Genomic DNA, 27,914 nt, shown 5'->3' with positions numbered 1-27,914 from the left:
CTGGGATGCCGTCTTCTGGGCTTAAGCCCTAATTTTCCCCCAAATAAAACTTAACTCTCAACTTTCAGGTTGTGTATTTTTTTTTTTTTTAAAGTTGACAACTGCTAGGCCACCAGGGAACTACCCTGGTTCCTTGTTTTTAACAATAATAATAATTTGAACCTAACTGAGTTTTTGGCTGATGGAGTACTGGGCATGAGGAGGCATGGCTTGGAATCTCAGTTCACAGACCAGGGACCACATTGGACCAAACCTCTGGACCACAGTCCAAACCCCTGGACCACAAGGGATCCCCCCGAAAATAATTTTTAAAGAACAATCTCTAGGCGATTTTAGCATATAACTTGGAAAGAGTTTAAGGAATTGACTGACACTGCCAATGACACATCTTTCCATTTTCATCTACTTATATAAATGAACAAACTTTCTCAGGACTTAACATCAACTGAAAACAAACAAACAAAATAGGTCCAGAAATGATGGAAAGCCCTGTTTCAGTTAGCAATATCCATCCATAGAGACATGGATAGTTAAAAAACTCCCACACAGCTCCTTTTATTTTATACACACACACACACACACACATATATATATATATATTTAGGGGTGCACCCGCAGCATATGGAGATTCCCAGGCTAGGGGTCTAATCAGAGTCACAGCTGCCGGCCTATGCCACAGCCACAGCAATGCAGGATCCAAGCCACATCTTCGACCTACACCACAGCTCACAGCAACGCCAGATCCTTAACCCACTGAGCGAGGCCAGGGATCGAACCTACGTCCTCATGGTTCCCAGTCGTATTCGTTTGCGCTGCACCACAACGGGAACTCTGCTGAGGGCTTATTTTTTATATTTTACTTAGGTATTACCGCTAAGGTATTTAAATTCCCCTGGATCCCTTTAAAAGATTAATAGTGTTGCTTCAAAATGCCAATATTTGCATTAGGAATTCCATCTTTTGCAACTCTGTATGATGAAAAATTTTGTGAACGAAATACATGGGGAGTCAATTTTTTGAAGTTATTTTATGTATATGAGTAAAGACCTTAGAAGATCACCGCTGAGCGGTGCTTTTTTTATCTAGTGAGTTGCCTAAATTCGGACCCTACATAGCGCTTAGTCGGAAAAGAGTGAAGACATTTCGCTTATACTTTTGCCCTGTCTTGAACAATCGCATTGAATCAATCCCGTTCCGCCTCCTTGCCCGTCCCCAAGCCTGTAGCAGTCGCTTGCCACCAAGAGGTGGCACACGTTAGCAGGCTCTAGGGGGCGGGCCCCCGAGCACGCCTCTCGGTAGCCCGGTGGTGTCTCTCGGCTTCCGTTGCGCATCGAGCAAGATGGCAGCCTCCGAGACGGTTAGGCTACGGCTTCAATTTGATTACCCGCCGCCGGCCACCCCGCATTGCACGTCCTTCTGGCTTCTCATCGACTTGAACAGATGCCGATTTGTCACGGATCTCATCAGTCTCATCCGCCAGCGCTTCGGCTTCAGTTCTGGGGCCCTCCTGGGCCTCTACTTGGACGGGGGGCTCTTGCCCCCAGCCGAGAGCGCGCGCCTCGTACGAGACAACGACAGCCTCAGGTGCGCGGGCGGGCGGGCGGGGCGGGGGCGCGGGGCGTCGGGGACGCGCCTGCGCATGCCCGAGGCGCCTCAGGCCTCTGGAGACCGTCAGGGGAGGGGAGGGGCGGGGAGGGGAGGGGGGGGGGGTCCCGGTTCGCGTGGCTGTCAAAGTGCACTGCCCCCAGAACCCCGGAGATTCTGATTGGTCTAGTCTGGTATGGGGGGCTCAGGAGTCTGCACTGTAACGAGCATCCTTCCCAGGATGCTGCTGGTTCTGGAGGTTGTTGGAGCAAACTTGGAGAAACCTTGATCTTGGGTTTGGGCAGAGCCTGCGTTCTTCGAGCTTTGGTTTAGCGGGTGCTTCCTTCGCCAGGCACTGTGTTAGGCGTGCGGGCGTGCCTTCCCCTGGGTCAGGTGCCTGAGACCCAAGCAAAAGGACCAGCAGTCTTGTTTTCGTCACCACGTGCGGCTCGTCCAACCTCAGTGCTCACGCGATACACCGTCCCCCCACCCCCCGACTGGTTGTGTGTCATTCTGGGTCTTACCTGGGTTCCCTTAAATAGGTGTTTGAGACCCTTTTGGGTCAAAATCGTTTTAAATATGCTTCTGGAAATTTGTTAAAAATGACACTGAGATGAGTATCAAGGAGCAGCTGTGGTATAAACTGCCTGCGTGTGATTGGTTTGTCTCAATAAAATGGTGAGACACGATCATTTCAGTTCGGATTCAAATCTTGGATTGATTTATTCAGGGTTGTTTTTAAAGCTTCAGCTACGTGAAAAAAATTCTAGAGCTGTGAACCAGGCTATTTCCTCCCTGTGTTAAAGGCTGCGTATTCCTTTCCCCAGAGCATGTTCAGATTCCTAAGATTTCTTCAGAACATCAGGGAATTTCATTTCAAATAATTACTACATCTTTGAGTCTATGTGTGTATCTTTCTTTTAAAATCAGGTACACTATGATTGTCTAATAATGTTTAGGTGTTTCCAGTGACAATTTGAAGTAGTCCAAGTTTCAAAAAGTTCTTTGTCCTTCTAGTTCCCTGTGGAATAGGTTTTCATTCCCTCTGCAGTTCAGGGGTTGTTTAAATATTACAGTTGTAAGGACTGCAATGTCTCCTGTTTACTTTCTGATCTCTCTCCTGCCTAGTGAATTAATGACTTACCAATAACCAGCTGCAGTTACACTTCAATTCATGAATCCTTTAGACATGACACTCTTTATAATTAATGATGTCAAAAGCACACCTTGAAGGCTGTTATAAGAAATAAATACAGCGCAATGGCAGGCAGAATTCCTCCTGAACACCAAAATGCAAACTTGCATATGTCAAGAAATACCCGTGCAACTGGCTTCAGTAAGGGCAAGTCTTAGGAGAGGTTGCACTTGGAAGTTTTGTGTGTTTTTGTGGTTTGGTGCCCCCAGCCACTCACTGTCTTCCCCTGACAGACTCACTCTTCTTCAGAGCTACAGAAGGAAAACATTCTCTTCTCTGGAAAGTACTTAATATTGTTGGAGTAGATTGAAAGAACCAGTGTTGTGTTTCTGTATGCTATCTTCTTGTGTCGTATGGACACTGCATAATTAAACCAGGTTTTGCTGCTAGTGGGGAAGATGGCTGAGAAAGGAGAGATCTTCGTGACACACAGATGGTCAGGGAATCTAGCAGTACCTTGAAGGATGGGTAGGAAATGTTGGGTGGCCCAGTGTGGTTGTGGAGGCAAAAGCTACCCTGGCTTGGTGAGGAGAGGAGAGTTTGTTTGTTTGTTTGTTTGCTTGTTGTCTTTTGAGGCTGTTCTGTGACACATGGAGCTCCTAGGTCAGGGATCAAATCCCAGCCACACTTGCTGGGATTTGGCAAGTGGCAACGATGGATCCTTAACCCACCACCATGCCAGCTGGGATTGAACCTGCATCCTGGTGTTTTCTTGTTTTCTTTTGAGGCTGTTCTGTGGCACATGGAGCTCCTAGGTCAGGGATCAAGTCCCAGCCACACTTGCTGGGATTTAGCAAGTGGCAACGCTGGATCCTTAACCCACCCCTACGCCGGCCAGGATTGAACCTGCATCCTGGTGTTGCAGACATGCCGCTGATCCTGTTGCACCACAGAGGGAACTCCCAAGAGAAGAGTTGGACCTTCAAAAGGACTCTGTCGGGATTGCCAAGAGTGCTGAGAGGACTCTCCTGAGGAGAAGTGGAACCCAGTTGTGCGAATCCTGAGAGCTAACCCTGGAGGCTCGAGGGGCGTCTTCACACTTGTGTGTCTGTCACAGCCGCTTCTTCACAGCCCCTTGTCTTGAGCCTCCAGAATCTTCCTTCCTCTGCTCCCAGGCTGCCGACAGACAGGGAGCTCCTGAAGGCCGTCCCCAACTCTCCTGGGAGGAGGAAGTGCTCCTGTTTGTCTGGAGCCCCAGAGTTTGTTTGCTAGGGCTGCTGTAACAGCATACCACCGATGGGCTGGCTTAGGCAACCGAAATTTCCCTCTCACATTTCTGGAGGCTGGAAGTCCAAGACCAAGATGTTGGCAGATGCAGTTTTTTTTCTGAGGCCTCTTTCCTTGGCTCACAGACATCTGTCTCCCTTCTTCCTGGGTTCTCACGTGGCCTTTTCTCTGTCCTCACAGAAAGACACATGACCTGGTGTCTCTGTGTGTCCAGATTTTCTCTCTCCTAAGGACACCAGTCAGACTGGATAAGGGCTCACTCTCACAGCCTTGTCCTCACTGCATTATCTCTTCCAAGGCCCTGTCATAGTCACAGGTGCTGCGGGTTGGGGCTCCACATACACATTTTGAGGGGACACAGTTTAGTCCATGGCACCCCCTGAAGAGAGCGTCACAGAGGCCTGGGCGCAGCACCTGGTTTGGAGAAGGACCAGGTAGAGCGAGCCCTTCTGTGAGGAGACAAAGTGCCTTCTCTCCTCTTTCGCTCTTAATGCTGTGGCATTTAATACTGATTCTTTGACAGGGAACATTCGAGTTCTCCTTGCACGTTGCTGTGATCAGTAGCTCCTTGGATAGCCAGCCAGCCCCCTCTGAAATGTCTGTGAGGCTGGCACTGGGCATGAAGAAGACAGTGTCTGAGCCAGGCTGGGGGCACAATGGGTTTCCTGAAACCTCGCGTGCCAAAGCAGGTCCTTGCCGTTGAGACTGCTGATCTTTGTGCAGCTCTGGGTCTCTTGACATTAAGCCTCGTTTCATAGCCGGCTGATGGTTTTGGGATATAAAATACTGAGAGCTCTTCTCTCTCATATTGAGCAGCATGTTTGTCCAATGCCCGTGGGTAAATAGAGACCAATGGCAGGTAGGCCTGGGCTGCTTTCATTCTCGAGCGTTAGTCGTCCCTTCCTGTTCTTTTATTTATTTGATTAATTAATTAATTAATTAATTTTTGGTCTTTTTGTCCTTTTAGGGCCACACCTATGGCATATGGAGGTTCCCAGGCTAGGGGTCGAATTGGAGCTGTAGCCGCTGGCCTATGCTGGAGCCACAACAACGTGGGATCCGAGCCATGTCTGAGACCTACACCACAGCTCATGGCAACACTGGATCCTTAACCCGCTAAGCGAGGCCAGGGATCGAACCCACAACCTCATGGTTCCTAGTTGGATTTGTTTCCGCTGCACCACGACGGAAACTCTCCTGTTCTTTTATTAAAACAAACAAAAAGAAGGCTTGCTGTTTAGAAAAAGAGTTATACTTCATGAGTTCCCTGGTGGCTCAGTGGGTTAAGGCTCCAGTGTTGTCACTGCTGTGGCTTGGGTCACTGCTGTGGTGCAGGTTTGATCCCTGGCCCAGAAACTTCCTCATGCTGTGACTGTGGCAAAAACAAAACAAACAAACAACAACTTGAAAATAGTTCACAGTGGGGAATTCCCATTGTGGCTCAGTGGAAACGAATCTGGCTAATATCCATGAGGACGCAGATTCGATTCCCTAGCCTTGCTCAGTGGGTTAAGGATCCAGTGTTGTGGTATAGGGCACAGATGTGGCTCGGAACTGGCCTTGCTGTGGCTGTGGCATAGGCTGGCAGCTACAGCTTCAGTTTGACCCCTAGCCTGGAAACCTCCATATGGCATGCGTGTGGCCCTAAAAAGCCAAAAAAAAAGTTGAAATTATTTCTTTTCTCATGTACTCTTTCCATGTCCCACTCTCCAGAAGTATCATCGTTAAATTTGGGGTGTCTTTTCTATACGTGTACAAACATATATACTTATACTTTTTTTTTTTTTTGCTTTTAAAAGCCACACACCTGGCATATGGCGGTTCCCAGGCTAGGGGTCAAATTGGAGCTGTAGCCGCCGGCCTGAACCACAGCCACAGCAACACCAGATCTGAGCCACAGCTGTGACCTGCACCATAGCTCACGACAATACTGGATCCTTAACCCACTGAGTGAGGCAGGGCTTGAACCTGCGTCCTCACAGATCGTAGTCAGATTCGTTTCAGCTGTGCCACAACAAGAACTCCTATACTTATACTTTGAAAATACACATGTCATTGTAACATAGACTTTGTCCGGAATCTTACTTTTTAACCTAATGTGTCTTGGGTATCTTTCATTTTAGTATGCATAGTATGTGACATACGTCGTTCTTTTTATTATTTACTTGTTTAGGCTGTGGTGTGCAGTGGCTTGATGTGGGATCTCCGTTCCCTGACCAGGGATTGAACTGGGGCTACAGCAGTGAAAATGCCACTAGACCTCCAAGGAATTCTAACCATGATGTACCTCATTCTTTTTCAGTGCCATATAGTATTCCTTTGTATGACCATATCCATTTAATCAGCCCTTTATTAATGGCTACTTTAGGTTGTTATCATAGTTTGATTGGCCTACTATAATAAAAATACCATAAACTGGGTAGCTTATAAACAACAAAAATTTGTTTCTCACAGTTAGAGGCTGGGGAGTCCGAGATTGGGGTGCCAGCAGATTCATTGTCTGGTGAGGGCTTGCTTCCTGGTTCATAGGTGGGACCTTCTTCCTGTATCCTTACATGGAGGAAGGGGCCTAGGGAGCCCTGGGGGTCTCTTTTATAAGAGCACTGATCCCATTCACAAGAGCGCCACCTTATGAACGAATCACATCTTACTGGCCCCACCTCCTAATACCGTCACATTGGGGGTTAGAATTTCAACATAGGAATGTAGGGGGGCACAAACATTCAGACCTTGGCAGCAGTTGTCTGATTTTCCCTGTAACATACTTGTGTATCTTTGTGTACTTGGCAGTGATTCAGTAGGTACATTCCTGGAAGGGGCACACCCTCGTCAAATTTTAAAATTTGATGGGTACTGTCAAACTGGCCACTAAAACAGTTGTATAGGTCTGTATTTATGTCAACAATATATGAGCTACTTTGTTCAATATTGTATGAAAGGTAAGAGAGCAGAGTGATTAAGAGCTCAGGGCCTGGAGTCAGAGCCCTGGGTTCGAATCCAGGCTCTGTGCTCATTAACTGTGTGCCCTTGGTCAAAGAACTTAATTCTCTGAAGCTGGTAATGCAGGGCGCTGAGAACAGCAGCCAGGCAGGAGGGAGGCTGCAGGGAACAGATGGGACCCAAAGAGATCTCAGATCCCTGCTTTCGAGTTCTTAGTTGAATTTCACCTCCATCTGATGGGGCAAGTTCACTGAAAACCCACCACCTCCTGCCCTCAGAGGATTGATCATTGTATTAATAAACATTAGAGTTAACATTGGAAAGCACTTGCTCTGAGCCCAGCACTGCTCTAACTGAATATGAAAGCTCATTTGAGTTCTGTAATTATTTTATTTTATTTTATTTTATTTTGTCTTTTTGCCTTTTCTAGGGCCACTCCCATGGCATATGGAGGTTCCCAGGCTAGGGGTCATATCGGAGCTGTAGCCGCTGGCCTACGCCAGAGCCATAGCAACATGGGATCCGAGCCTCGTCTACAACCTACACCACAGCTCATGGCGACGCTGGATCCTTAACCCACCGAGCAAGGCCAGGGACCAAACATGCAACCTCATGATTCCTATCGGGTTCGTTAACACTGCGCCACGATGGGAACTCCGAGTTCTATAATTGTTATCATAACCTCCGTTTTTACTGACAAGAAAGGTTGAGGTAACGATATTTTTAAAATGTAACGAAAGGCAGAAGAAGCATTTGAATCCAGACAATCACTTTGGCCTTGGCAGGCAATGGGGTGTGGGGGTGTGTGTGCCAGGCAGTGAAGATAAGCATGTCTGTATCTCTGTCTGATAGAATCCTAGAAGCAAAATCGCAAATGTAAAGGGAATACCTTGCATTTTGATAATACTACCCAGTTTGTCCTGTAAAGAGTTTGAATGGACAGTGGAGAGTCTGAAAACTTTCTTGGAATCAAATCTGTTTCATTGCTAATTGTACAGTTAATTTCACTTTTCGTTGCAAAAGAATGGCTAGAGTCACCTTTGTTTGTAAAAAGACAGTGATCCAATGGAAAAACAAAGAGCATTGCCAGGGAAATTGTCCACCCCGAAAAGAACGGTACCTGAGCAGGCCCAGGTTGCCTGATCCTTGTTCTGCAGATGGCCTTTTGTTTCTCAATCTTAATATGTCCCAAACTGAAATTAGTCTCTTCAGGAATAGCAGATAGCAAGGCTGCAGCAATCACACGTCCAGTATCCACAGATCCACGGTCTGCAGAAGCGGGTGAGATGATGCCAAGAGCTGCGTTTGAAAGCATGATGGTGTTGCAGACCCTTCTGAAAGCCACAGGTCCTGCCTACACCGCAGGCAGCACGTGTGGTGTTCCAGTGAATTAACGGCCCACGGTGGCTGAACAGAAGGTCTTGCTGTCATTTTCAAAGTGTGATGGAAGGTTTGGCTCTAATTGAGCATCTCAGAATCGAAACTTGAATCGTAGCATTGCTACAAGTGAAAACAAATTAATCAAGAATGTTAAGAAAGGGCGTGCCCGTCGTGGCTCAGTGGTTAATGAATCTGACTAGGAACCAGGAGGTTGCAGGTTGGATCCCTGGCCTTGCTCCATGGGTTAAGGACCTGGCGTTGCCGTGAGCTGTGCTGTAGGTTGCAGACGCGGCTTGGATCCCATGTTGCTGTGGCTCTGGCGTAGGCCGGTGGCTGCAGCTCCGATTTGACCCCTAGCCTGGGAACCTCCATATGCCGCGGGAGTGGCCCAAGAAATGGCAAAAAGACAAAAAAAAAAGAAAAAGAAAAAGAATGTTAAGGAGGGGAAGGGATGGATTGGGAGTTTGGGATTGGCATATGTACACGGTGGTATGTGAAATGACTGGCCCACAGGGACCTGCTGCATAGGGAGCTCTATTCAATATTCTGTGATAACCTATGTGGGAAAAAACTCTGAAAAATGAAGGATATGTGTATGTGTATATGTATAACTGAATCACTTTATTGTACAGCAGAAATTACCACAATATTGTAAATTGACTATACTTCAGTAAAATTTAAAAAAATGAAAAAATAAGGAGTTCCTGCTGTGGTGCAGTGGGTTAAGGATCTGATGTTGTCTCTGCAGCAGTGCAGGTTCAATCCCTGGTCCAGCACGCAGTGGGCTAAGGATCCAGTGTTGCTGCTGCTGTGATGTAGGTCACAGCTGTGGCTTGAATTTCATCTCTGGCCCAGGAACTTCCACATGCTGTGGTATGGCTAAAAAATAAATAATTTAAAAAGCAAGAAAAAAAAATTAAGGAAAGTTCCATATTCTAGAAATTCCTTAGTAGTTCTTAGAATCAGAGCATGCCAAACCAGCTTTTGCCAGTTTAAGAATTACTTCCTTGCTGCTAGATGCCCACGTCCACATTCGAGAATGGGGGGTGATGTGTTTTTATAATTTAAATCCCTGTTCTTTCAGTGTTTTATTTCTCTCTCCATCTTATTCCTCATATTGGTAGCTTTTATTTTGCCTCGATTTGCATGTGTCTGTGTGTTTGTGCATTCTGAAGAATAAAGATTTTTTTCAACTATCACACTGAGATGAAGCTATAGGATTATTATACCTTAAAAAATTTAAAGAATGCCGATAATAGATTTTCTTATTCACCAGCTGTACTTTATTTTCAAATATGATTGTCTACATCTTTCCCTGTAAAAGAAACTTGATGAAAGATGTAAATGTATTGAAAGAACAGTGTATGTTTTTAGCAGGCATTTTTTTAAGCACCCTCTGTGTGCTTGACACCAGGAACACTCCCTCACTTTCTGTCATTGGGCTGTACCTATTAGAATTGCCATTGTCAGCTCATGGAGGAAGAGAATTCCTTTACTGTAGTGAAGTAATTTTGGATGAATTGCGTATTAGGCTTCTCCAGAGAAACAGAAGTCATAGGAGACAATATAGATACATACATAGCTATGGCTATAGCTATAGATACGAGATTTATTATAAAGAATTGGCTCATGAGATTATAGAGGCTGTGAGGTCCCCGGGTCTGCAGTCAGCAGGCTGGAGACGAGGGGAGGCTTCTGATAAAGCTCCAGCCCCAGTGCAAAGGCTGAGAACTGGGAGAGTTGATGGTGTGTTTCAGTCTGAGTCCTAGTCTGAAGGCAGGAGAAGCACTACCGATATCCCAGCTTAAAGACAGTCAGGGATCACGAGTTCCCTCTTATTCCATCTTTCATTCTATTCAGGCGGTCAATGGATTGGGCAAAGCCTACTCACATTGGGACCATCTGCTCACAAAGGCCATCTGCTTTAGATAGTGTACAAGTTCAAATGTTAATATCACCCTCACAGACTCATCCAGAGTGATCTATCCTCATGGATACTAGTCGGAGTTGTTTCTGCTGCGCCACAATGGGAACTCCTCTATTCAGGTCGTTTGCCCATTTTTCATTTGGGTTGTTGGTTTTCATTTGGGTTGCTGTTGAGTTGTATAATTTGTTTTTGTTTTTGTTTTTTGCTTTTTAAGGACCACATATAGAGGTTCCCAGGCTAGGGGTCCAATTGGAGTTACAGCTGCCAGCCTACACCACAGCTACAGCAACATGAGATCTGAGCCATGTCTGTGACCTACACCACAGCTCACTGCAATACTGGATCCTCAGCCCACTGAGCGAGGCCGGAGGTCAAACCTGTGTCCTCATGGGTGCTAGTTGGATTCATTTCCACTGAGCCACAAGGGGACTCCTTGTGATCTGTTTTTATTTTATTTTATTTTACTTTATTTATTTTATTTTTATTTTTACTTTATTTTATTTTATTTTATTTTATTTTATTTTATTTTTGTCTTTCTGCCTTTTCTAGGGCCGCTCCCGTGGCACATGGAGGTTTCCAGGCTAAGGGTCTAATCAGAGCTGTAGCTGCCGGCCTACGCCAGAGCCACAACAACGCAGGATCTGAGCCTCATCTGCAACCTACACTACAGCTCACAGCCACACCGGATCCTTAACCCACTGAGCAAGGCCAGGGATTGAATCCGCAACCTCATGGTTCCTAGTTGGATTTGTTAACCACTGAGCCACGACGGTAACTCTGTGACCTGTTTTTAAATGAAAGAGTGATGTTCACCACTTCGTGGTGGTATTCAGATTAGAGGAGATCTATAGAAAATGTTTAGGATGCAGCAGATGATCAGTATGTAAAACTAGTCATCTGAAAGTTGACCATAAGTGATGCCATATGGGCCATTTTGTTAAAAAGAGAATTTTGTGGGGAATTCCCGTCATGGCTCAGTGGTTAACGAATCTAGTGGGTTAAGGATCCGGTGTTGCCGTGACCTGTGGTGTAGGTCGCAGACGTGGTTTAGATGTGGCATTGCTGTGGTTGTGGCATAGGCCAGTGGCTATACCTCCTATTCGACCCCTAGCCTGGGAACCTCCATATGCCTCGGGTGTGGCCCTAGAAAAGACAAAAAAAAAAGAGAGAGCCTTTTGTCCTCTTTAATTTTTTAGCTTTTTAAAACTTTTTTTACTTTTTAATTTGATTTTTTTTTATTAATTGATGACAGTGACAGTTTTCAGTAATCTTAGTTTATAGCTACATCCTGGAGCCCTCTTACGAATTGCCTACTGAAGTTTTCTCTCTCTTGTTCTTTTGATAGAGTTAAATTAGAAGAGAGAGGAGTTGCTGACAGTCCTGTAGCAGTTAGTAATGGTGACAGTACTCCTTTAGTGGCTAGAAAAGCCAAGAAGCGGGCATTTAAGTCGGAGGAGGATGAAGAAACCGAACTCGATTGCAGAAATTCAAAGAAGCCCTGGAAGAGGCACGAGAACATCAACAGTGAGAAGAACTTGGACCTGGAACCAAAAGCTGTCACAGATCAGAGTGGGAGTCAAAAAAACAAGAGGAGAAATAAAACCACGTGTAGTGTCATGGATGATGACAACGACGACGATGGAGAGACCGAAAGAAAATCGTCAAAGAAAAAGGAGAAACGTGAATACAAAAAACAGGCAAAGACGCCCAAGGCTCCTAAAGCACAGTCGGTGAAAGAGTGGCCCATCCAGAAGGGCACGTCCCCAAAAGGTCCTCCTGCTAGAAACAACCTGGTGAAAGCCAAAAGGAAAAGTGGCGCAAGCCTTCGAACAAAAGATAGTCCCGCTTCCTCCTCAGAGTCCGAGTCTTCTGGCGAATCCACCAGTGATGGTCTCAGCAATGTCATCTCGGAGGTCCGACGTTCCTCGGGGAAAACGTCGACCGAGGTGTCAAAGGAAGGACCCTCTGTGCAAACCACAGCTGCAAACAAAGTGACGACAAAAGCTGGCTGTACCTCTGCGCCCATCAAGGGCAAGACCACCGGCACATCCTCGTCTAGTTCCGACTCAAGTTCCGAGTCCGATGACCCGTGCGTGAGGGCCAAGAATGCCCGCGAGTGTGCGGCGGAGTCCTTAAAGCCTGGAGGCTTCTTGACCGGAAGAGCGTGCCCAGGGCCATCGTCGCAGATTCCAAATGCCCCTGGTGGCAGGCAGGCCCTTGGTCCTCCTCCCAACGTGACTGTCCCCACCAGTATGGGAAGAGGCTGGGGCAGAGGAGAGGACCTTCTTTCTTGGAAGGGGGCGAGGGGTCGGGGGATGCGGGGGCGAGGTCGAGGCCGGGGGCCCGCCGGTCCCTGTGTTTTAAATAGAAATGCTGAGTATCAGAAGCAACAGCAATTGAATGAAATGGTGACAAACTCCTCTACGATTATCCAGGTTAGTCTTATTTATTGTGGGTTTACCTCTCCCCCTTCCCATACATAGTGCGTCTGGAGTTGATGTCGTGGGTTCACGTTCTTCTCACCAGTGACGAATCACATCGAGAATCTGTTTTTCAGAATCCCGTCGAGACACGGAAGAGGGACTACAGTCTCTTACCGCTGTTAGCAGCTGCCCCTCAAGTTGGAGAAAAGATTGCATTTAAGGTACAGTTTAGGAGGTCCCATAGTGGCTCAGTGGTTAACGAATCCGACTAGGAACCATGAGGTTGCAGGTTCCATCCTTGACCTTGTTCAGTGGGTTAAGGATCCGGCGAAGCCGTGAGCTGTGGTGTAGGTCACAGAGCGGCTTGGATCCCGTGTTGCTGTGGCTCTGGCGTAGGCCGGCAGCTGTAGCTCTGATTAGACCCCTAGCCTGGGAACCTCCATATGCTGCGGCAGCAGCCCCAGAAAAGCCAGGGAAAAGAAAAAAAAAAAAAAAGGTACAGTTTAAAACAATAGCAATTACGGCAAAAAAGATTTTCTCCCCTTCCAGACAAACTTACTCATCAGCACATCAGATTACATTTATATTTATAATTTAATAGAATTTATAAATTATATTAATAAAATTTAACAAACTTATTAAACTGTAATTCATAATTATGTCATATTTATAAAAACCCTCCCTGGAGCATATTTTTCATATTCTCTTACCTGGCATGTAGTAGGTGCCCAGGAATTGTTTCCCAAATGAGTAATAGTGGATCAGCCTGGTGTCTGGAACATAGAAGTGCTCAGTTAAAAAAACGTCCCACAGGAGTTCCCATCGTGGCACAGAGGAAGCGAATCTGACTGGGAAATGTGAGGTTTCAGGCTCGGTCCCTGACCTTGCTCAGCAGGTTAAGGATCCGGCGTTGCCTTGAGCTGGGGTGTAGGTTGCAGACATGGCTTGGATCTAGCATTGCTGTGGCTGTGGCGTAGGCCAGCAGCTGTAGCTCCTATTAGACTCTTAGCCTAGGAACCTTCATATGCCGCAGGTGCAGCCTTAAAAAGCAAAAAAAAAAAAAAAAAAGGGGTCCCTCATATCATCCAAAAAACCACCCAAAACCCCAATAAACCTTTCCTACTGGAACCCCCGTTTTGCCATAGGCTCACAGTAGGGCCCCTAGAGTGTCTAGGGGGCACCCAACACTGCCTGTTTTGCTTTCTCAGGAGTAGAAGGAAAGGAACCACAGGGCTTGGGTATTGATGAGGTTTTCTTCTTTTTTTAGCTTTTGGAACTGACATCCGATTATTTTCCTGATATCTCTGACTACAAGGTAAGATCCTTTATTTGAAAATAATCAAGTGTCAGTATGTTAAGAGAAGCTAAAGTCAGATTTAATACTGTCAATATGGATAATATGGATTTTTATGGGGTAAATAATGCCATAAAGTAGAAAATTAAAGTATTATCAAAATGCGAACTTTTTAATTTCATCACTTTGAAGTCTTCCAGTGTCATTTTTCTTAACACTTGGGAAGAATGTAGAATGGGAATGGCAGGTTTATTTTTATTTACTCACTTGTTTAAAATAATCAGCTTAGACACACAGTTGTTTGAGTACCTCTTCCCCATGATCCTAAACTGAAAGAAAATCATAAATAATCTCAGCCAGAAAATTTGATTATTTTCAGCATTGGAATCTATTTTGTGTATTTGTGAATTACTGCTGGTTATTATGGTCTAGTATGTTTCTTTTGCATTACCAGTTAATCACAAGTGATTCACAAATATTATCCTTGGCATTTATTAATTTAATATTTATATGGAACTTCATATTGACATAAGAACTTTATCCAGCTGAGTAAAAGTTTGACTCAGTGGGATTATAGCATCACCTGTTTCCTTCCCTTTCTAACCCATTCAAAATTCTGTTGAAAATCTTGTTAAAAGGCACTTTTTTAGCTCAATGTGAGATTCAGTGTGTAAGTCCATTTTTAAAAAGGTAATATAATAATTGGTAATATTAATATAGTAATATAGATAAGGTACAAGGAGATGTGATTTCATCCGAGTTGATACCTTGGAAGCCTTTTAAAATCTTGGTAAGAACCTTTCCTCAGAAGCAGGCTAGGAGTTCCTGTTGTGGCTCAGCGGTTAATGAACCCGACTAGCATCCATGAGGACTCGGGTTCGATTCCTGGTCTTCCTCAGTGGGTTAAAGGATCCAGCATTGCCGTGAGCTGTGGTATAGGTCGCAGACACGGCTCGGATCTGGTTTGCTGTGGCTCTGGCGTAGGCTGGTGGCTATAGCTCCAATGTGACCCCTAGCCTGGGAACCTCTATATGCTGAGGGTGCAATCCTAAAGAGACAAAAAAAAAAAAAAAGCAGGCTAGAAAAAGAATCAGTTCGTGAAGGGATCTGGTTGGTTTGTTCTGGGTAATCTTTTTCATCATCTTAGTTCCTTTATATAGGTGAACACATAATTTATCATTTAAATCAGCAGGCTCATGAGTGAAAAGGATTAATGTTGTATTAATACTTATACTGAAAGGATATGTAAATAGACCTGCCTCGGGCAAACCAGGATGTTTTGTCACCCTACCACAGATGGCTAATTTAACTCTGTGATATGTGAGGAAACAGAAATAAAATAGAATTGATACATTCCACAACCTCTCCCAATTATGATTCTAGATGATGTTGGTTATTTTAAAACTTATATTAAATGGATGTTGGTCATTATAGTTATATTAGAAGGCTCTTTGCCTTATTTACAGTATTTTTAGAACTTTTTGGAAATTGCTATCAAAACCATTTCAAGAGTAAAAATCAGTACCATTTTTTTTTTGCTTTAATTGCGAGTGCTATTATCTAGCTCCATCACCAGCTTTATTCATTGTTTTCCTTATTTTTAAAATCTACTAATGTTTATTAAAGTGTCAAATTTGATTTTCATTAAAGTATCTTTAAATACTAAAGTTAACTTTGTATTTTAAAATTTTTTAAATTTTAAATTAAAACATAATTGATTTACAATGTTGTGCTCTGTTGTGCTGTACAGGTTTGTCTTTGGAAATTCAGATCTATCTTCAAAGAGTGTAGTCTTCTCAGTCCCTGACCTTTTCTCATTTGTATCTGTGGGATTTTAATTTATGGAGGTGACTGAGTGATGACACAGAGAAGTCAGTACTATTGAGAGAGGAATTTGTTATTCAGCTTTCTCAAGAGAAGGGGGAGTGTCCAGCCAGGCGGGACCACAAGGGGACAGTACCCAGGTGTGGCCAGGAGGCAGAAGCAGGGGTGAGGAGAAAAGCCTAGGCTATAGCTTTGTTGGGGAGAGGGGGAAAGACTATTTAGGATTGGCTAGTTTGAATCATTAGCAGGCTTTGGGCTCTGGGGGCTGTCCTGAGTTGTGTGGTACCTACTCCTGGGATGCCTTAGCCAAGGGAATACTGGCTTGGTGTGCGGGAGTTTTATTTCCCCTACAGGTTGATTTATTTAAAAACCTTTAAAAAAATTTGAGATAAAATTTATGTAACATAAATTTCACCACTTTACCTATTTCAAAGTGTACAATTCAATGGTCTTAGTCTATTCAGGATATTTCACCTGTTGATTTTTGACTTGGACTTTTATTTTTGAAAGGAAGGAAAAATATTAAGCCATAATCCGGAGACCCAGCAAGTAGACATAGAAATTCTTTCATCCTTACCTGGTGAGTCTTCTAGAAAAGAATTAGAAAATGTAGGTTCTTCATATCTATGTTGGTTTTCTTTTTTTTTTGTCTTTTGTTGTTGTTGTTGTTGTTGTTGCTATTTCTTGGGCCGCTTCCGCGGCATATGGAGGTTCCCAGGCTAGGGGTCAAATCGGAGCTGTAGCCACCGGCCTACGCCAGAGCCACAGCAACGCGGGATCCTAGCCGCGTCTGCAACCTACACCACAGCTCACGGCAACGCCGGATCGTTAACCCACTGAGCAAGGGCAGGGACCGAACCCACAACCTCATGGTTCCTAGTCGGATTCGTTAACCACTGCACCACGACGGGAACTCCTATGTTGGTTTTCTAAATAAGTTGTTGGATTTGTTCCAAAGCTGTTAGGAACGTTGCTTTTATTACTGTAATTATGTAATTTCATAAAAATTACATAAATTTATGGAAATTGACAGCAAAAAGATATTTCTCTGAAACCTGAGTTGATTGCTGACTCAGGATTGCTACTGAAAAATTGGCTCTTGCATTCTCTGTGCGTGGTCAGCTATAAGAGATTGGGAGGAATTTGGGAAAAGTCTGGGAAGACTCTGCACTTAGATTGCACTCATAGCTTCTGCATTCTCGCATCACTTTAAACCTCAGAACTGGAGTTCCCGTCATGGCTTCAGTGGTTAACGAATCTGACTAGGAACCATGAGGTTGCCGGTTCGATCCCCACCCTTGCTCAGTGGGTTAAGGATGTGGCGTTGCCATGAGCTGTGGCTTAGGTCGCAGATGCGGCTCAGATCCCGAGTTGCTGTGTCTCTGGCGTAGGCTGGTGGCTACAGCTCCGATTCGACCCCTAAGCCTAGGAACCTCCATGTGCTGCGGGAGCAGCCCTAGAAAAGGCAAATAGACAAAAAATAGATAAGTAAATAAACCTCAGAACTCAAACATTGTGGAAATGCACGTAGATATTAAGGGTATGGTTTATAAAAGAAAGACAGCTCTCGTTTGTGGACTTATAAGACCTACTAGCTTTATTTCAAAAGATTGGCAAATGAACACGCTTCTTTGTGTTAAGTCAAAATAAAATGTCTAAAGTGTAAGTGTATACATACTCGCACACATTATTTTAAATCGTTCTCTGCTTTATCCCTGGTTTACCCCATCTATTATTGGTTCTAAAATCCTGGAATAGGGATGCTTTTTCCTGTATGTGGCTTAACTTGGATTGTGTTTATAGAGGCCCCTGGCCAGAGAGTAGAGCAGGTCCCCCTTTTATTGTTTGGCCATACCCATGGCATGGGGAAGTTCTCAGGCCTGGGATCGAACTCACACCGCAGTTTTGTCCTGTGCCACAGCTGCAGCAACACTGGATCTTTAACCTGCTGCAGCACAAGGGAACTTTCAAGATCCTTTTTTCTTTTTTTTCTTTTTTTTTTAGCAGATTCTAAGCAATTATTTTCTGTTCATGTTTAAGTAAGGTAGTAAGTAAAAGATTCAGAACTCCAGTACATAGAAATCACTCAAAAAGGTTTTCTGACAAAGTCCCTTTATGGTATTAAGGAAATTATTAGATACAACTTATACTGGTTTTTCAGCTTTCTTGTGATTGAGCTTCATTTTAATTCATCCCCATTCCCACTTCTTAGGAATGGTGGACAGAGAAGTTTGTCTGTGGTCAGATTCTGGGGACGCAGCCTGATCACTTGTCAGGTGATTGACAGTGATGATGTCCAACTAGAACTTTTCTTCTTGGGAACATCAAGAAATAGTTTATCTGGAGTTCCCGTTGTGGCGCAGTGGTTAACGAATCCGACTAGGAACCATGAGGTTGCAGGTTCCATCCCTGGCCTTGCTCAGTGGGTTAAGGATCCGGCATGGCCGTGAGCTGTGGTGTAGGTCGCAGACACGGCTTGGATCTGGTGTTGCTGTGGCTCTGGTGTAGGCCAGTGGCTATAGCACCGATTCGACCCCTAGCCTAGGAACCTCCATATGCTGTGGGAAGCAGCCCTAGAAAAGGCAAAAAGACCAAAAAAAAGAGAAAGGAAATAATTTACCTGTTGTCTAAGAGAAATACAGATAATCCTCACTTTGCGTGGTTCTGATGTACATGAACTTCAGTTACCCTGGTTTAGTTAAAGAAAAACCAGTCCCCCAAGGACATTGGGTATGTTGCCTATCAACTGTAACTGCATAAAGCACCGCTAGTTCACCATTGACTGCATAAACAGGATGCCCATCATGACGAGTGACCAGCGTCACTTCTTTCAACGTCTCTTGGAGGTTGGTCACCGTGCATCTGCTACTCAGTTTCCATAACACTCTATACAAAAATGTGTAGCTCTTTCTCAGTGATAAATCCACGTGCCTTTTTACAAAAATGGATTCTTGAAATAGGAATTGGCCGACAGAGATGAAAACCACAACAAAGAAACAAAACGGGATAGAATGCTAAAAGTGACATCCAGATCGAGTTTAGGTGGGATCATAGAAGAAAGAGCGAACCGTGGGAATGTTGACAGGGCAGTGGACTTCTTGACATAAATGAGGAGAGTGGTTGTGATGAAAGGGTCGAGGATGTCCTAGAAGTGACACCAGCAAAAAAACTTAGAAAGCTGTGGGAAAAAAAAAAAAAAAACCTCTCTGAGCTCTATCATGACGTCAGCAGCTCAAAGGATAACGTACTGCAAGCTGTTCCAAACTGAGAAAGGCGGTATAGCAGAGATTCCCACTCTGTACTGTGGTTACATAACAAGAAGGTGAGCATCGTTCCAACTACCCTCGACAAGTCTCTGACAGAGAAATGGAACACTTTAGGAGTTCCCTGGTGGCCTGGCGGGCTGGGGATCCAGTGTTGTCGCCACTGTGACATTGGGTCATGGCTGTGACATGGGTTCCAACCCTGGTCTGGGAACTTCTGCACTCCACGAATGCAGCTAAAAAAAAAAATTTAGGAGTTCCCGTCGTGGCGCAGTGGTTAACGAATCCGACTAGGAACCATGAGGTTGCAGGTTCGGTCCCTGCCCTTGCTCAGTGGGTTAACGATCCGGCGTTGCCGTGAGCTGTGGTGTAGGTTGCAGACGCGGCTCGGATCCCGCGTTGCTGTGGCTCTGGCGTAGGCCGGCAGCTGCAGCTCCGATTCAACCCCTAGCCTGGGAACCTCCACATGCCGTGGAATCGGCCCAAAGAAATAGCAAAAAGACAAAAAAAAAAAAAATTTAAAAAGAAGTAGAGGAGTTCCTTTTGTGGCTCAGTGGAAACAAATCTGACTGGCCTCCCTGCGTGGGTTGAGGATCTGGCGTTGCCGTGAGCTGTGGTGTAGGTCACAGACATGGCTCGGATCTGGCATTGCTGTGGCTGTGGTGTAGGCTGGCAGCTGCAGCTCCAAATGGACCCCTAGCCCAGGGGTACGGCCCTAAAATATAAAAAGACAAAAAAAAAGAAAAAAAAAAAGCATTTTAATTCTCACTATCCTGTTTTAAATCACACCATACTACATCGATAGGCGTCTACATGAATTGTATTTTTTTCATTTTCCCATAAAGGTTTTAATATTTTGACAGAAGATTGTAAAGATCATAATTTTTCCCATTGATTAAGATGATTTTGCATGATTTCACCCTGCATGGTCACTTTAATGGCCCCACCCTACCCTGGGAAGTGAGACCTTTATTCACACCTGGTAAGGTTGTGAGGGCACAGCAAGATATAAGAATTTTACAGAGGAGTTCCTATTGTGGCTCAGCAGTAATGAACCCTTCCAGTATCCATGAGGACACGGGTTCAATACCTGGCCTTGCTCGGTGGATTAAGGATCCAGCGTTGCTGTGAGCTGTGGTGTAGGTCGAAGATGCGGCTCAGATCCCAAGTTGCTGTGGCTGTGGCTGTGGCGTAGGCGTAGGCGGGCGGCTACAGCTCCAATTGGACCCCTAACCTGGGAACCTCCATATGCTGCAGGGTGCAGCTCTAAAAAGACAAAAAAAAAAAATGCAAACTCTTGTTTTTGCAATGGATTGACAATGAGATCCTGCTGTGAGAACTATGTCTAATTATGACGGAGCATGATAATGGGAAACAAAAGTATGTATACATGTATGTGTGACTGGGTCCCCATGCTGTACAGTGGAAAAAAGAAAATTGTGTTGGGGAAATAACAATTAAAAAAAATAATAAAAAGAATTTTGCAGAATTCATATTCCTTTTCCCATTGAAACATATTAGTTATTTGGGGGATTATCTCTGCTGGGACTGCTGTTGGGAGTGCATGAAACTCGTTTCTTTATGATGAAGGAAAGCTTACTGCTTATCAGTAGCCCAGAAGCTACTGGGGGTGCAGGGTTTTCGAAGGGTCTCCTGTCACCGAGCACTCCATGCTTTCATGTGTGTACCCAGCCTCCACATCGATGGCCAGTTTGTTTGTGGTTGTCTTTCTAATGGTATGAATTCCCCGTAGAAGAACACTTTCACTACTGGGAAATGACTTCTTGTCTCTCCTCCCTGCCGTCTGGTTTCAGCCATGAAAGAACCTGGGAAATTTGATTTGGTTTATCACAACGAAAATGGAGCTGAGGTAGTGGAGTACGCTGTGACGCAGGAGAAGAGGGTAGGCGTGCTTCTCTTCTTGGGGTTGCTTGCTCGTCCATTCTCTCGACTGGCTCCTGGTGGTCTGGAAGGTGATAGTGCAGCTTCCGGAACTGCCTGGATTTAAAGTGTAAAGGATCTAGGCCTTGGGGCTCTCTGTCATGCCTATGGGGTGGCCATAACAGTGCCAAGTGCAAGCTAGAGTGTCATCTTGAACCTCAGAAAGCCCACATGACAAAATACACCGATGACAAATTGTATTTAAGATAGTGGAGTTGCATAAGTCACAGTTTTATAAAGGTTTCAGTAGAAAAGCGTAGTATGTTTAAAAAATTTTTTACCGACGTGTACATTCAAAAAGGACACAGAAATGTATTGTTTGAGCGACTTTCATGAAAGAACATGTAGGAACCAGCAACCAGATCGAGAAATAGAACATTGGCGTTCCTGTTGTGGCTCACTGGTATTGAGCCTGACTAGGATCTGTGAGGACGCAGGTTCAATCCCTGGCCTTGCTCAGTGGGTTAAGGATCCCACATTGCTGAGAGCTGCAGTGTAGGTTGCATACGCACACAGCTCTGGTGTTGCTGTGGCTCTGGTGTAGGCCAGCACCTTCAGCTCTGATTTGACCCCTAGCCTGGGAACTTCCATATGCCGTTTTTGTGGCCCTAAAAAGCTAAAAAAAAAAAAAAAAAAAAAAAAGAAAGGAAAGAAAGAAAGCAAGCAAGCAGAGAAAAAGAACATAAGCAGCCCTTCCAGAAATCTCCGTCACATCTCCTTGCATTCGCTACTCCCTCCCAAATATTGCCACAATCCTGACCTATAATAGCACAGATATTTCTGAAGAATGAGGTAAAACGATGAATCTGTCTTTTAACTTTCTTTAAATCCTTAAGTTGCCATTTTCAGAAGTATATGGTTTAAAGCTTTGGAGGCAGCCAGACTTCCAGAGTTTCTGGAGTGGCAGCCACGGTAGAATATGGTAGCACTAAAGTGAATAGAATTTATATTTAAGAAACTTCTTCTTAAGGTGTTTATACTTAACATGTTATGATATTAGTCTGAGTTTTAGTATTGCAAAGTCACGTTTTATCTAAAGTGTAAACCTGTGGAAACCCTCACCAGACTGTATGTTTTGCTTTGTCTTTGGGATACATGACAGTCTTAGGGATTTATTCCAAAAGCACATTTTCAGGGTCTGTGGTAGGTTCAGCAGATATGGCCCAGGCTCCTGTATTTCTTTATTTGACATATACGCAGTCCCACTTTTTTGGTTGAGGTGTATTCTTGGAAACTACACTGGAACATTAAATGTTGGAGGTTTTCCTCTTAGAGGCCTTATTAAACAGAGGCCTGCAGAAGAGCCTGTAATTGCCTTTTCTGACACTAGATGGCCCTCGTTATTCATCCGTGGGGCCCATGTTCGCTTCACTTTCTCTTGGTAAAATGTGAACTACCTCCTGTTTTTAGGCAGCACAGGATAAAAACTACAGAGCTGCACGAAAGGGCATCCCCAGTCTAGCAATAACCTTTCTGGGCCAAGTCTGCTTCCCACCAGGTCTGCCGGCTGCCTGTCCGCAGAGGCTTGTTGGGCAAATCCTCCTGACCCCTTCGTAAGCAGCAACCCCACCCCCCAACAGCCCCTGCCCTAAACCAAAGAAAGATGAAATATGTTTAATGTAAAATTTAGCTGCATTCCAGGTAAACAGATTCTTCTACCCCCATGGAACTGCGTTTACCGGGACTCAAATCACTCCGGGTCTTGGAGCATTCTGCACAAATGGAGACTGACTTGACTGAAGTTTTTAACAGGCAGATTCATGTGATGTGATCTCAAAATGAAGTCTCTAAACTGACTATTTTCTGTTTTTCCTCAGATCACCGTTTTTTGGAGAGAGTTAATTGATCCAAGACTGATCATTGAATCTCCAAGTAACACGTAAAGCGTGGAGCCTGCCTGAGTATGACCTCTCCACCTCATGGTTTATAAATGTCTTATTTGTGAAAGTGACTATAACCTGAACTTTTTTTTTTTTTTTTTTTAAAGAAGATTTGAGAGTTGTATGCGTTTTTGGTTATCTTCACTTTACTGCATAGAAAAAACTACCTCATTGTTTAAAATAACAGGGGTGTTGCTTTTGTAGCACGTCCCCCCACCCCTTCCAGGCTTAATTTTAGTAGCAAAATCTAAAACATGACGTCATTCCTTCAGGCATTGTTTATAAAGCAATATGTATGGTTTCTTCTCTCTCTCTCTCCCTTTTTTTTTTTTTAAACCAACAAGTAGCCATCGTCATTAGGAGTTTATAATACCAAGTACAATAAATGCTGCGTATCTTGTCTTCATAAGTTTTACTAAGTAATACTTTAAACCACAAAAGCATGTTGCTTAATTTTTGTTCACTTAAGTTGTTCCCTTCAAGGTGGGACATCTTATACATTTCAAGTATTTGATACTTGTAATTGTCAAAAGTTGGCAGGTAGTTGGGTTTGTGGCAGGCGTTGAGTTACGGAATCCTTTCACACTTTGCTCAGCTTCGGAATGAAGGACTCTCAGGGCCTGCGGAGAGCAGTGGACATAAGAGTTCCCGTGTGCCTGGGGAAGAACAGGGGCGCCACTCGGGTGAGAGGATTGACCATCAGCTCAGACCAGGGTTCTCTTCCTGCAAGATCTTGAGCACCTGGCTAAGCGTGCTGGAGTGAGGATCTCACACAGAAACTTCCTTTTCTGTTATTATTCACACAAAGTGCTAAAAAGGCTAAAATATATACTGTGAAAATTGTTTTAACAAAACATCAGATCCCTCCTTCAGCTTTGCATATTTTTAAATAAAATCGTATTGAACTGAACTTCCATGCTGAGTCGTCTATCAGTTGAGGTTTGCACATTACTGTCTTGTTTTACAATCATGAAAGGATTTTCTGGAACAGGAAGTTTTGCCTTGACTAAAAGAAAAAAAGGGGAGTTCCTGTCGTGGCTCAGCAGTAACGACTAGTATCCATGAGGATGCATGTTCGATCCCTAGCCTTGCTCCGTGGGTTAAGGATCTGGCAATGCCGTGAGCTGTGGTGTAGCTTGCAGATGTGCCTCAGATCTGGTATTGCTGTGGCTGTGGTGTAGGCCGACAGCTGCAGCTCCGATTTGACCCCTAGCCTGGGAACTCCCGTATGCCTTGAGTGTGGCCCTAAAAAGCAAAAAATAAATAAATAAATAAATAGAGAAAAGAAAAAAAGTGTAACCAGGTTTAGTCTAGTGGAGTTTGTAACATCTGGGAGCTATTGCAGCAAAAAAGATGCTGTCCAGTTTTAATTTGCATGGCATCGATGTGTGTGAACATGCGTACTTAATTGATTTGAAATGAGAAGTATTACTTCAGAAGGAGTGAGGTTGATGATGGATCTTGCCACTGGGGTTCTTGTATAGCACGATTTCTTTCCAGGGTTTGGAAAACAAGACAAATAATAAACACCAACAGGTCCACTCACAAGAACACATGTTCAACATCCCTCCCCGTCAGGGAAATGCAAAATGGAAAATGCAAATCAAAACCACTATGCAGTCTCACCTTCCACCTGTTAGGATGTCTCTTCTCAAAAAACCAAATAACGCTTTTTGGAGAGGATGTTGAGAAAAGAGAACCCCGTGCACTCTTGGGAATGTAGGTTGGTACCTCCACATAGAAAACAGTATGGAGGCTCCTTAAAAATTAAGAGCCGAACTACCATATGGTCCAGCTTCTGGGTATTGATCTGGAGAAAACAAAAACGCTAGCTCGACAAGATATAATGCACCCCTGTGTTCATTGCAGCATTCCGTAACAGGCAAGATATGGAAACATTGGCGATGTCCATCCGTGGATGACGAGACGGAGAAAACGTAGTATGTGTGTATATGTGTTACTCAGCCAAGAAGAAAATGAAGGCGCTCTCTTGCAGTGCAGTGGGTTAAGGCTCCTGCATTGTCATTGCAGCAGCTTGGATCGAAGCTGTGGCATGGGTTTAGTCCTTGGCCCAGGAACATGCCTATGCTGTAGGTGCAGCAAAGAAAGAAAAAGAAATCTTGGCATTTGTGATAACATGGATGGGACCTTGAGGGTGTTATGCTAAGTGAAATAAGTCAGAGAAAGAAAAATACCATATGAAAGCCCCTACACGTAGACTCTCAAAACCAAACAGAACACATTGGTGGTTGCCAGAGCCAAGGAGTGGATGGTGGACAAGACGGGTGAAGAAGGTTAAAAGATATAAACAACCACTTAAAAAAATAATTAAGTCCTGGGGATGAAATGTACAGCGTGTTGACTCTAGTTAATAATACTGTATTTCAGGGAGTTCCTGTCATGGCACAGTGGTTAATGAATCCGACTAGGAACCATGAGGTTGCGGGTTTGATCCCTGGCCTTGCTCAGTGGGTGAAGGATCCGGCGTTGCCATGAGCTGTGGTGTAGGTCGCAGACGAGGCTCGGATCCCATGTTGCTGTGGCTCTGGCGCAGGCTGGCAGCTGTAGCTCCGATTTGACTCCTAGCCTGGGAACCTCCATGTGCTGTGGGTGTGGCCCTAGAAGGAACAGAAAGACAAAATAATAATAATAATGATAGCACTGTATTGCATGTTTGAAAGTTGCTAAGATAGTAGATCTTAGAGGTTTTCACAAGGAAAAAAAACTGTTACTACCTCTGGTGACAGATGTTAACTAGACTTTTCGTGGTGATCATTTTTACAATGTCTACAAATATTGGCTATGGTATACCCCTGAAACTAATGTTATATGTCATTTGTACTTCACTTTTACAAAAAGATAACTACTGAACCTTGACTAGATGAAAGGAAAGTGTTGACCTCAGCGTGTCTTTTCTTCAGATTATAATCAGTTTATGAGTCACCTTTGTCCTCTATGTTGGTGTTTTTCAAACTATGAATAGCCATCTACCAGAATAGTCATGGTATTGACTTAGGGGAGCATGACTTGCACTTTGAAAAATGAAATACAATAGAAGAGAAAAATAGTGCGGCACATTCAGCAAATTTGTTTGCTTTCTGAAACCTAATTTACATACAGCCATGCATGTCCTGGATCACCAGGTAAAATGGAAGTGTGTTTCTTTCTGCTTGAAATCAGAGCTATAATCGTCAGACATGGAAACGCTAAATAATACTGTTTATTCTAGGAGTGGAAGAGGAGAGGTGAAAACATAGGTGCCAGGCGAACAGTCCATGCCAGGGACTGGATCTGCCTCTGCTCCTGGGCTAGGGGTTCACTGCCCTAGATGCCAGCCGCTATTATTCTAGGACTATTCCGGAGGCTCCAAGTAGTGACTCATCTAACTCCCTTAACTCAGTACTGGAAAACTTGGCCAAGAACACTCAACCAGAAGCGTGTTGGTTGAGACACCAGACCAACTGGTGTCTTTTCAGGGTGGCTGTCCCTAAAGTGCCTCTGTCCCGACCTGAGTGTAAGCGCCTCACCTTCTCCTGCTGCCTTCGTCCTTGGGAGCTCATAGGAACCTCTGGCTAATGACCTTTCTGTCCCCACGACCCGGTTTTGTCCATCTTCAGGGTATCTGCTCACCATTAAATTCATTAAATTCTTTTTTTAAATTGAATTTTTATTAAAATTAAAAACAGCCAGCTATAATAAAATTTTACAATTAGATAAAAACTTTATTGAGATATAATCAATACATCAAAACCTGCACACAGTTAATGTATTCACTTTGATGGGTTTGGACATCTGCATCCAGACTCAACCACACCATCACCACAACCAAAGTAATATCACCTTCAAAAGTTTTCCACACCCTTCTATTTTTGTTTTTGGGTAAAATCACTTAACATGAGGAGTTCCTGTCATGGCTCGGTGGAAACGAATCTGACTAGTATCCTTGAGGACGAAGGTTTGATCCCTGGTCTTTCTCAGTGGGTTAAGCATCCGGCGTTGCCATGAGCTGTCCTGTAGGTCAAAGATGCAGCTCCAATCCCACAGTTACAGCTCCGATTTGACCCCTAGCCTGGGAACTTCCATATGCCTCAGGTGCAGTCCTAAAAAGACAAAAAACCTAAAACCTCTTAACATGAGACCTACCCTCTGAACTTTTTTTTTTTTTTTTTGCTTTTTAGGGCTGCACCCATGGCACATGGAAGTTCCCAGGCTAGGGGTCTAATCGGAGCGGCAGCTGCTTGCCTACACCACAGCCACGGCAATGCAGGATCCAAGCTGCATCTGCGACCTTCCCCACAGCTCATGGCAACGCCGGATCCTTAACCTACTGCGTGAGGCCATGGATTGAACCCGAATCCTCATGGATACTCGTGAGGTTCGTAACCCTTTGAGTCACAACAGGAACTCCCTGAACAAATTTTTTAAGTACACAATCCAGTATTGTTATCTATGTTGTAAAGTAGATCTCTGGAATGCAATTATCCTGCATTACTGAAACTTTATATCCACTGAACAACTCCCCAATTCCCTACCTCCAGTCTCTGGAAACCACCATTCTCTGCTTCTTGTTTGATTATTCTAGATACCTTATGTAAATGGAGTCATGCAGTGTTTGTCCCTCTGTGACTGGGTTAATACACTTAGCAAAATGCTCTTTGGTTTATCTATTTGTCATGTAAGGCAAGATTTCCTTCTTTATTTATTATTATTATTATTATTTTGTCTTTTTAGGGCCGCACCCGTGGCATATGGAGGTTTCCAGGCTAGGGATCAAATCAGAGCTACAGCTGCCGGCCTACACCGCAGCCACAGCAACACAGGATCCGAGCCGCGTCTGTGACCTACACCACAGCTCACGGCAATGCTGGATCCTCAACCCACTAAGCGAGGCCAAGGATCGAACCTCATGGTTCCTAGTTGGATTCGTTTCCACTGTGCCACAACGGGAACTCCAAGATTTCCTTCTTTTTAAAGCAGAATAATATGCCATTGTATGTATTACCACATATTTTATCCATTCATCCATGAATGGACAC

General features: G+C 44.3%; 1 protein-coding gene across 3 annotated transcripts; it reads left to right on the top strand.

Moving 5' to 3' along the window:
- Positions 1 to 1,307: 1,307 nt before the first annotated feature.
- On the top strand, positions 1,308 to 23,788 carry COIL (coilin). 3 transcript variants are annotated; one of them, XM_047757748.1, is made up of 7 exons: positions 1,308 to 1,584; positions 11,599 to 12,688; positions 12,811 to 12,897; positions 13,944 to 13,991; positions 16,305 to 16,374; positions 20,872 to 20,960; positions 22,816 to 23,788. In XM_047757748.1, the coding sequence occupies exons 1-7, from the start codon at positions 1,340 to 1,342 to the stop codon at positions 22,879 to 22,881; spliced, it is 1,695 nt and encodes a 564-aa protein (XP_047613704.1). In that variant the 5' UTR covers positions 1,308 to 1,339; the 3' UTR covers positions 22,882 to 23,788. The 3 variants fall into 3 exon arrangements, with proteins under 3 accessions (XP_047613704.1, XP_047613705.1, XP_047613706.1); XM_047757749.1 differs by lacking the exon at positions 20,872 to 20,960; XM_047757750.1 differs by lacking the exons at positions 16,305 to 16,374; positions 20,872 to 20,960.
- Positions 23,789 to 27,914: the final 4,126 nt, after the last annotated feature.

Source organism: Phacochoerus africanus, chromosome 14 (assembly GCF_016906955.1).
Source record: "Phacochoerus africanus isolate WHEZ1 chromosome 14, ROS_Pafr_v1, whole genome shotgun sequence".
Lineage (NCBI taxonomy): Eukaryota > Metazoa > Chordata > Mammalia > Artiodactyla > Suidae > Phacochoerus > Phacochoerus africanus.
The sequence above is the reverse complement of the archived record's forward strand: the minus strand, read 5'-3'. Positions and strand labels throughout refer to the sequence as shown.

Bases quoted from the DNA above. Each gene is read 5' to 3' on its own strand.
- COIL (XM_047757748.1), top strand. From the start codon at position 1,340: ATGGCAGCCTCCGAGACGGTTAGGCTACGGCTTCAATTTGATTACCCG. The intron at 12,689-12,810 runs GTTAGTCTTATT...TCTGTTTTTCAG, and splicing joins ACTCCTCTACGATTATCCAG to AATCCCGTCGAGACACGGAA. The intron at 16,375-20,871 runs GTGAGTCTTCTA...GTCTGGTTTCAG, and splicing joins AATTCTTTCATCCTTACCTG to CCATGAAAGAACCTGGGAAA.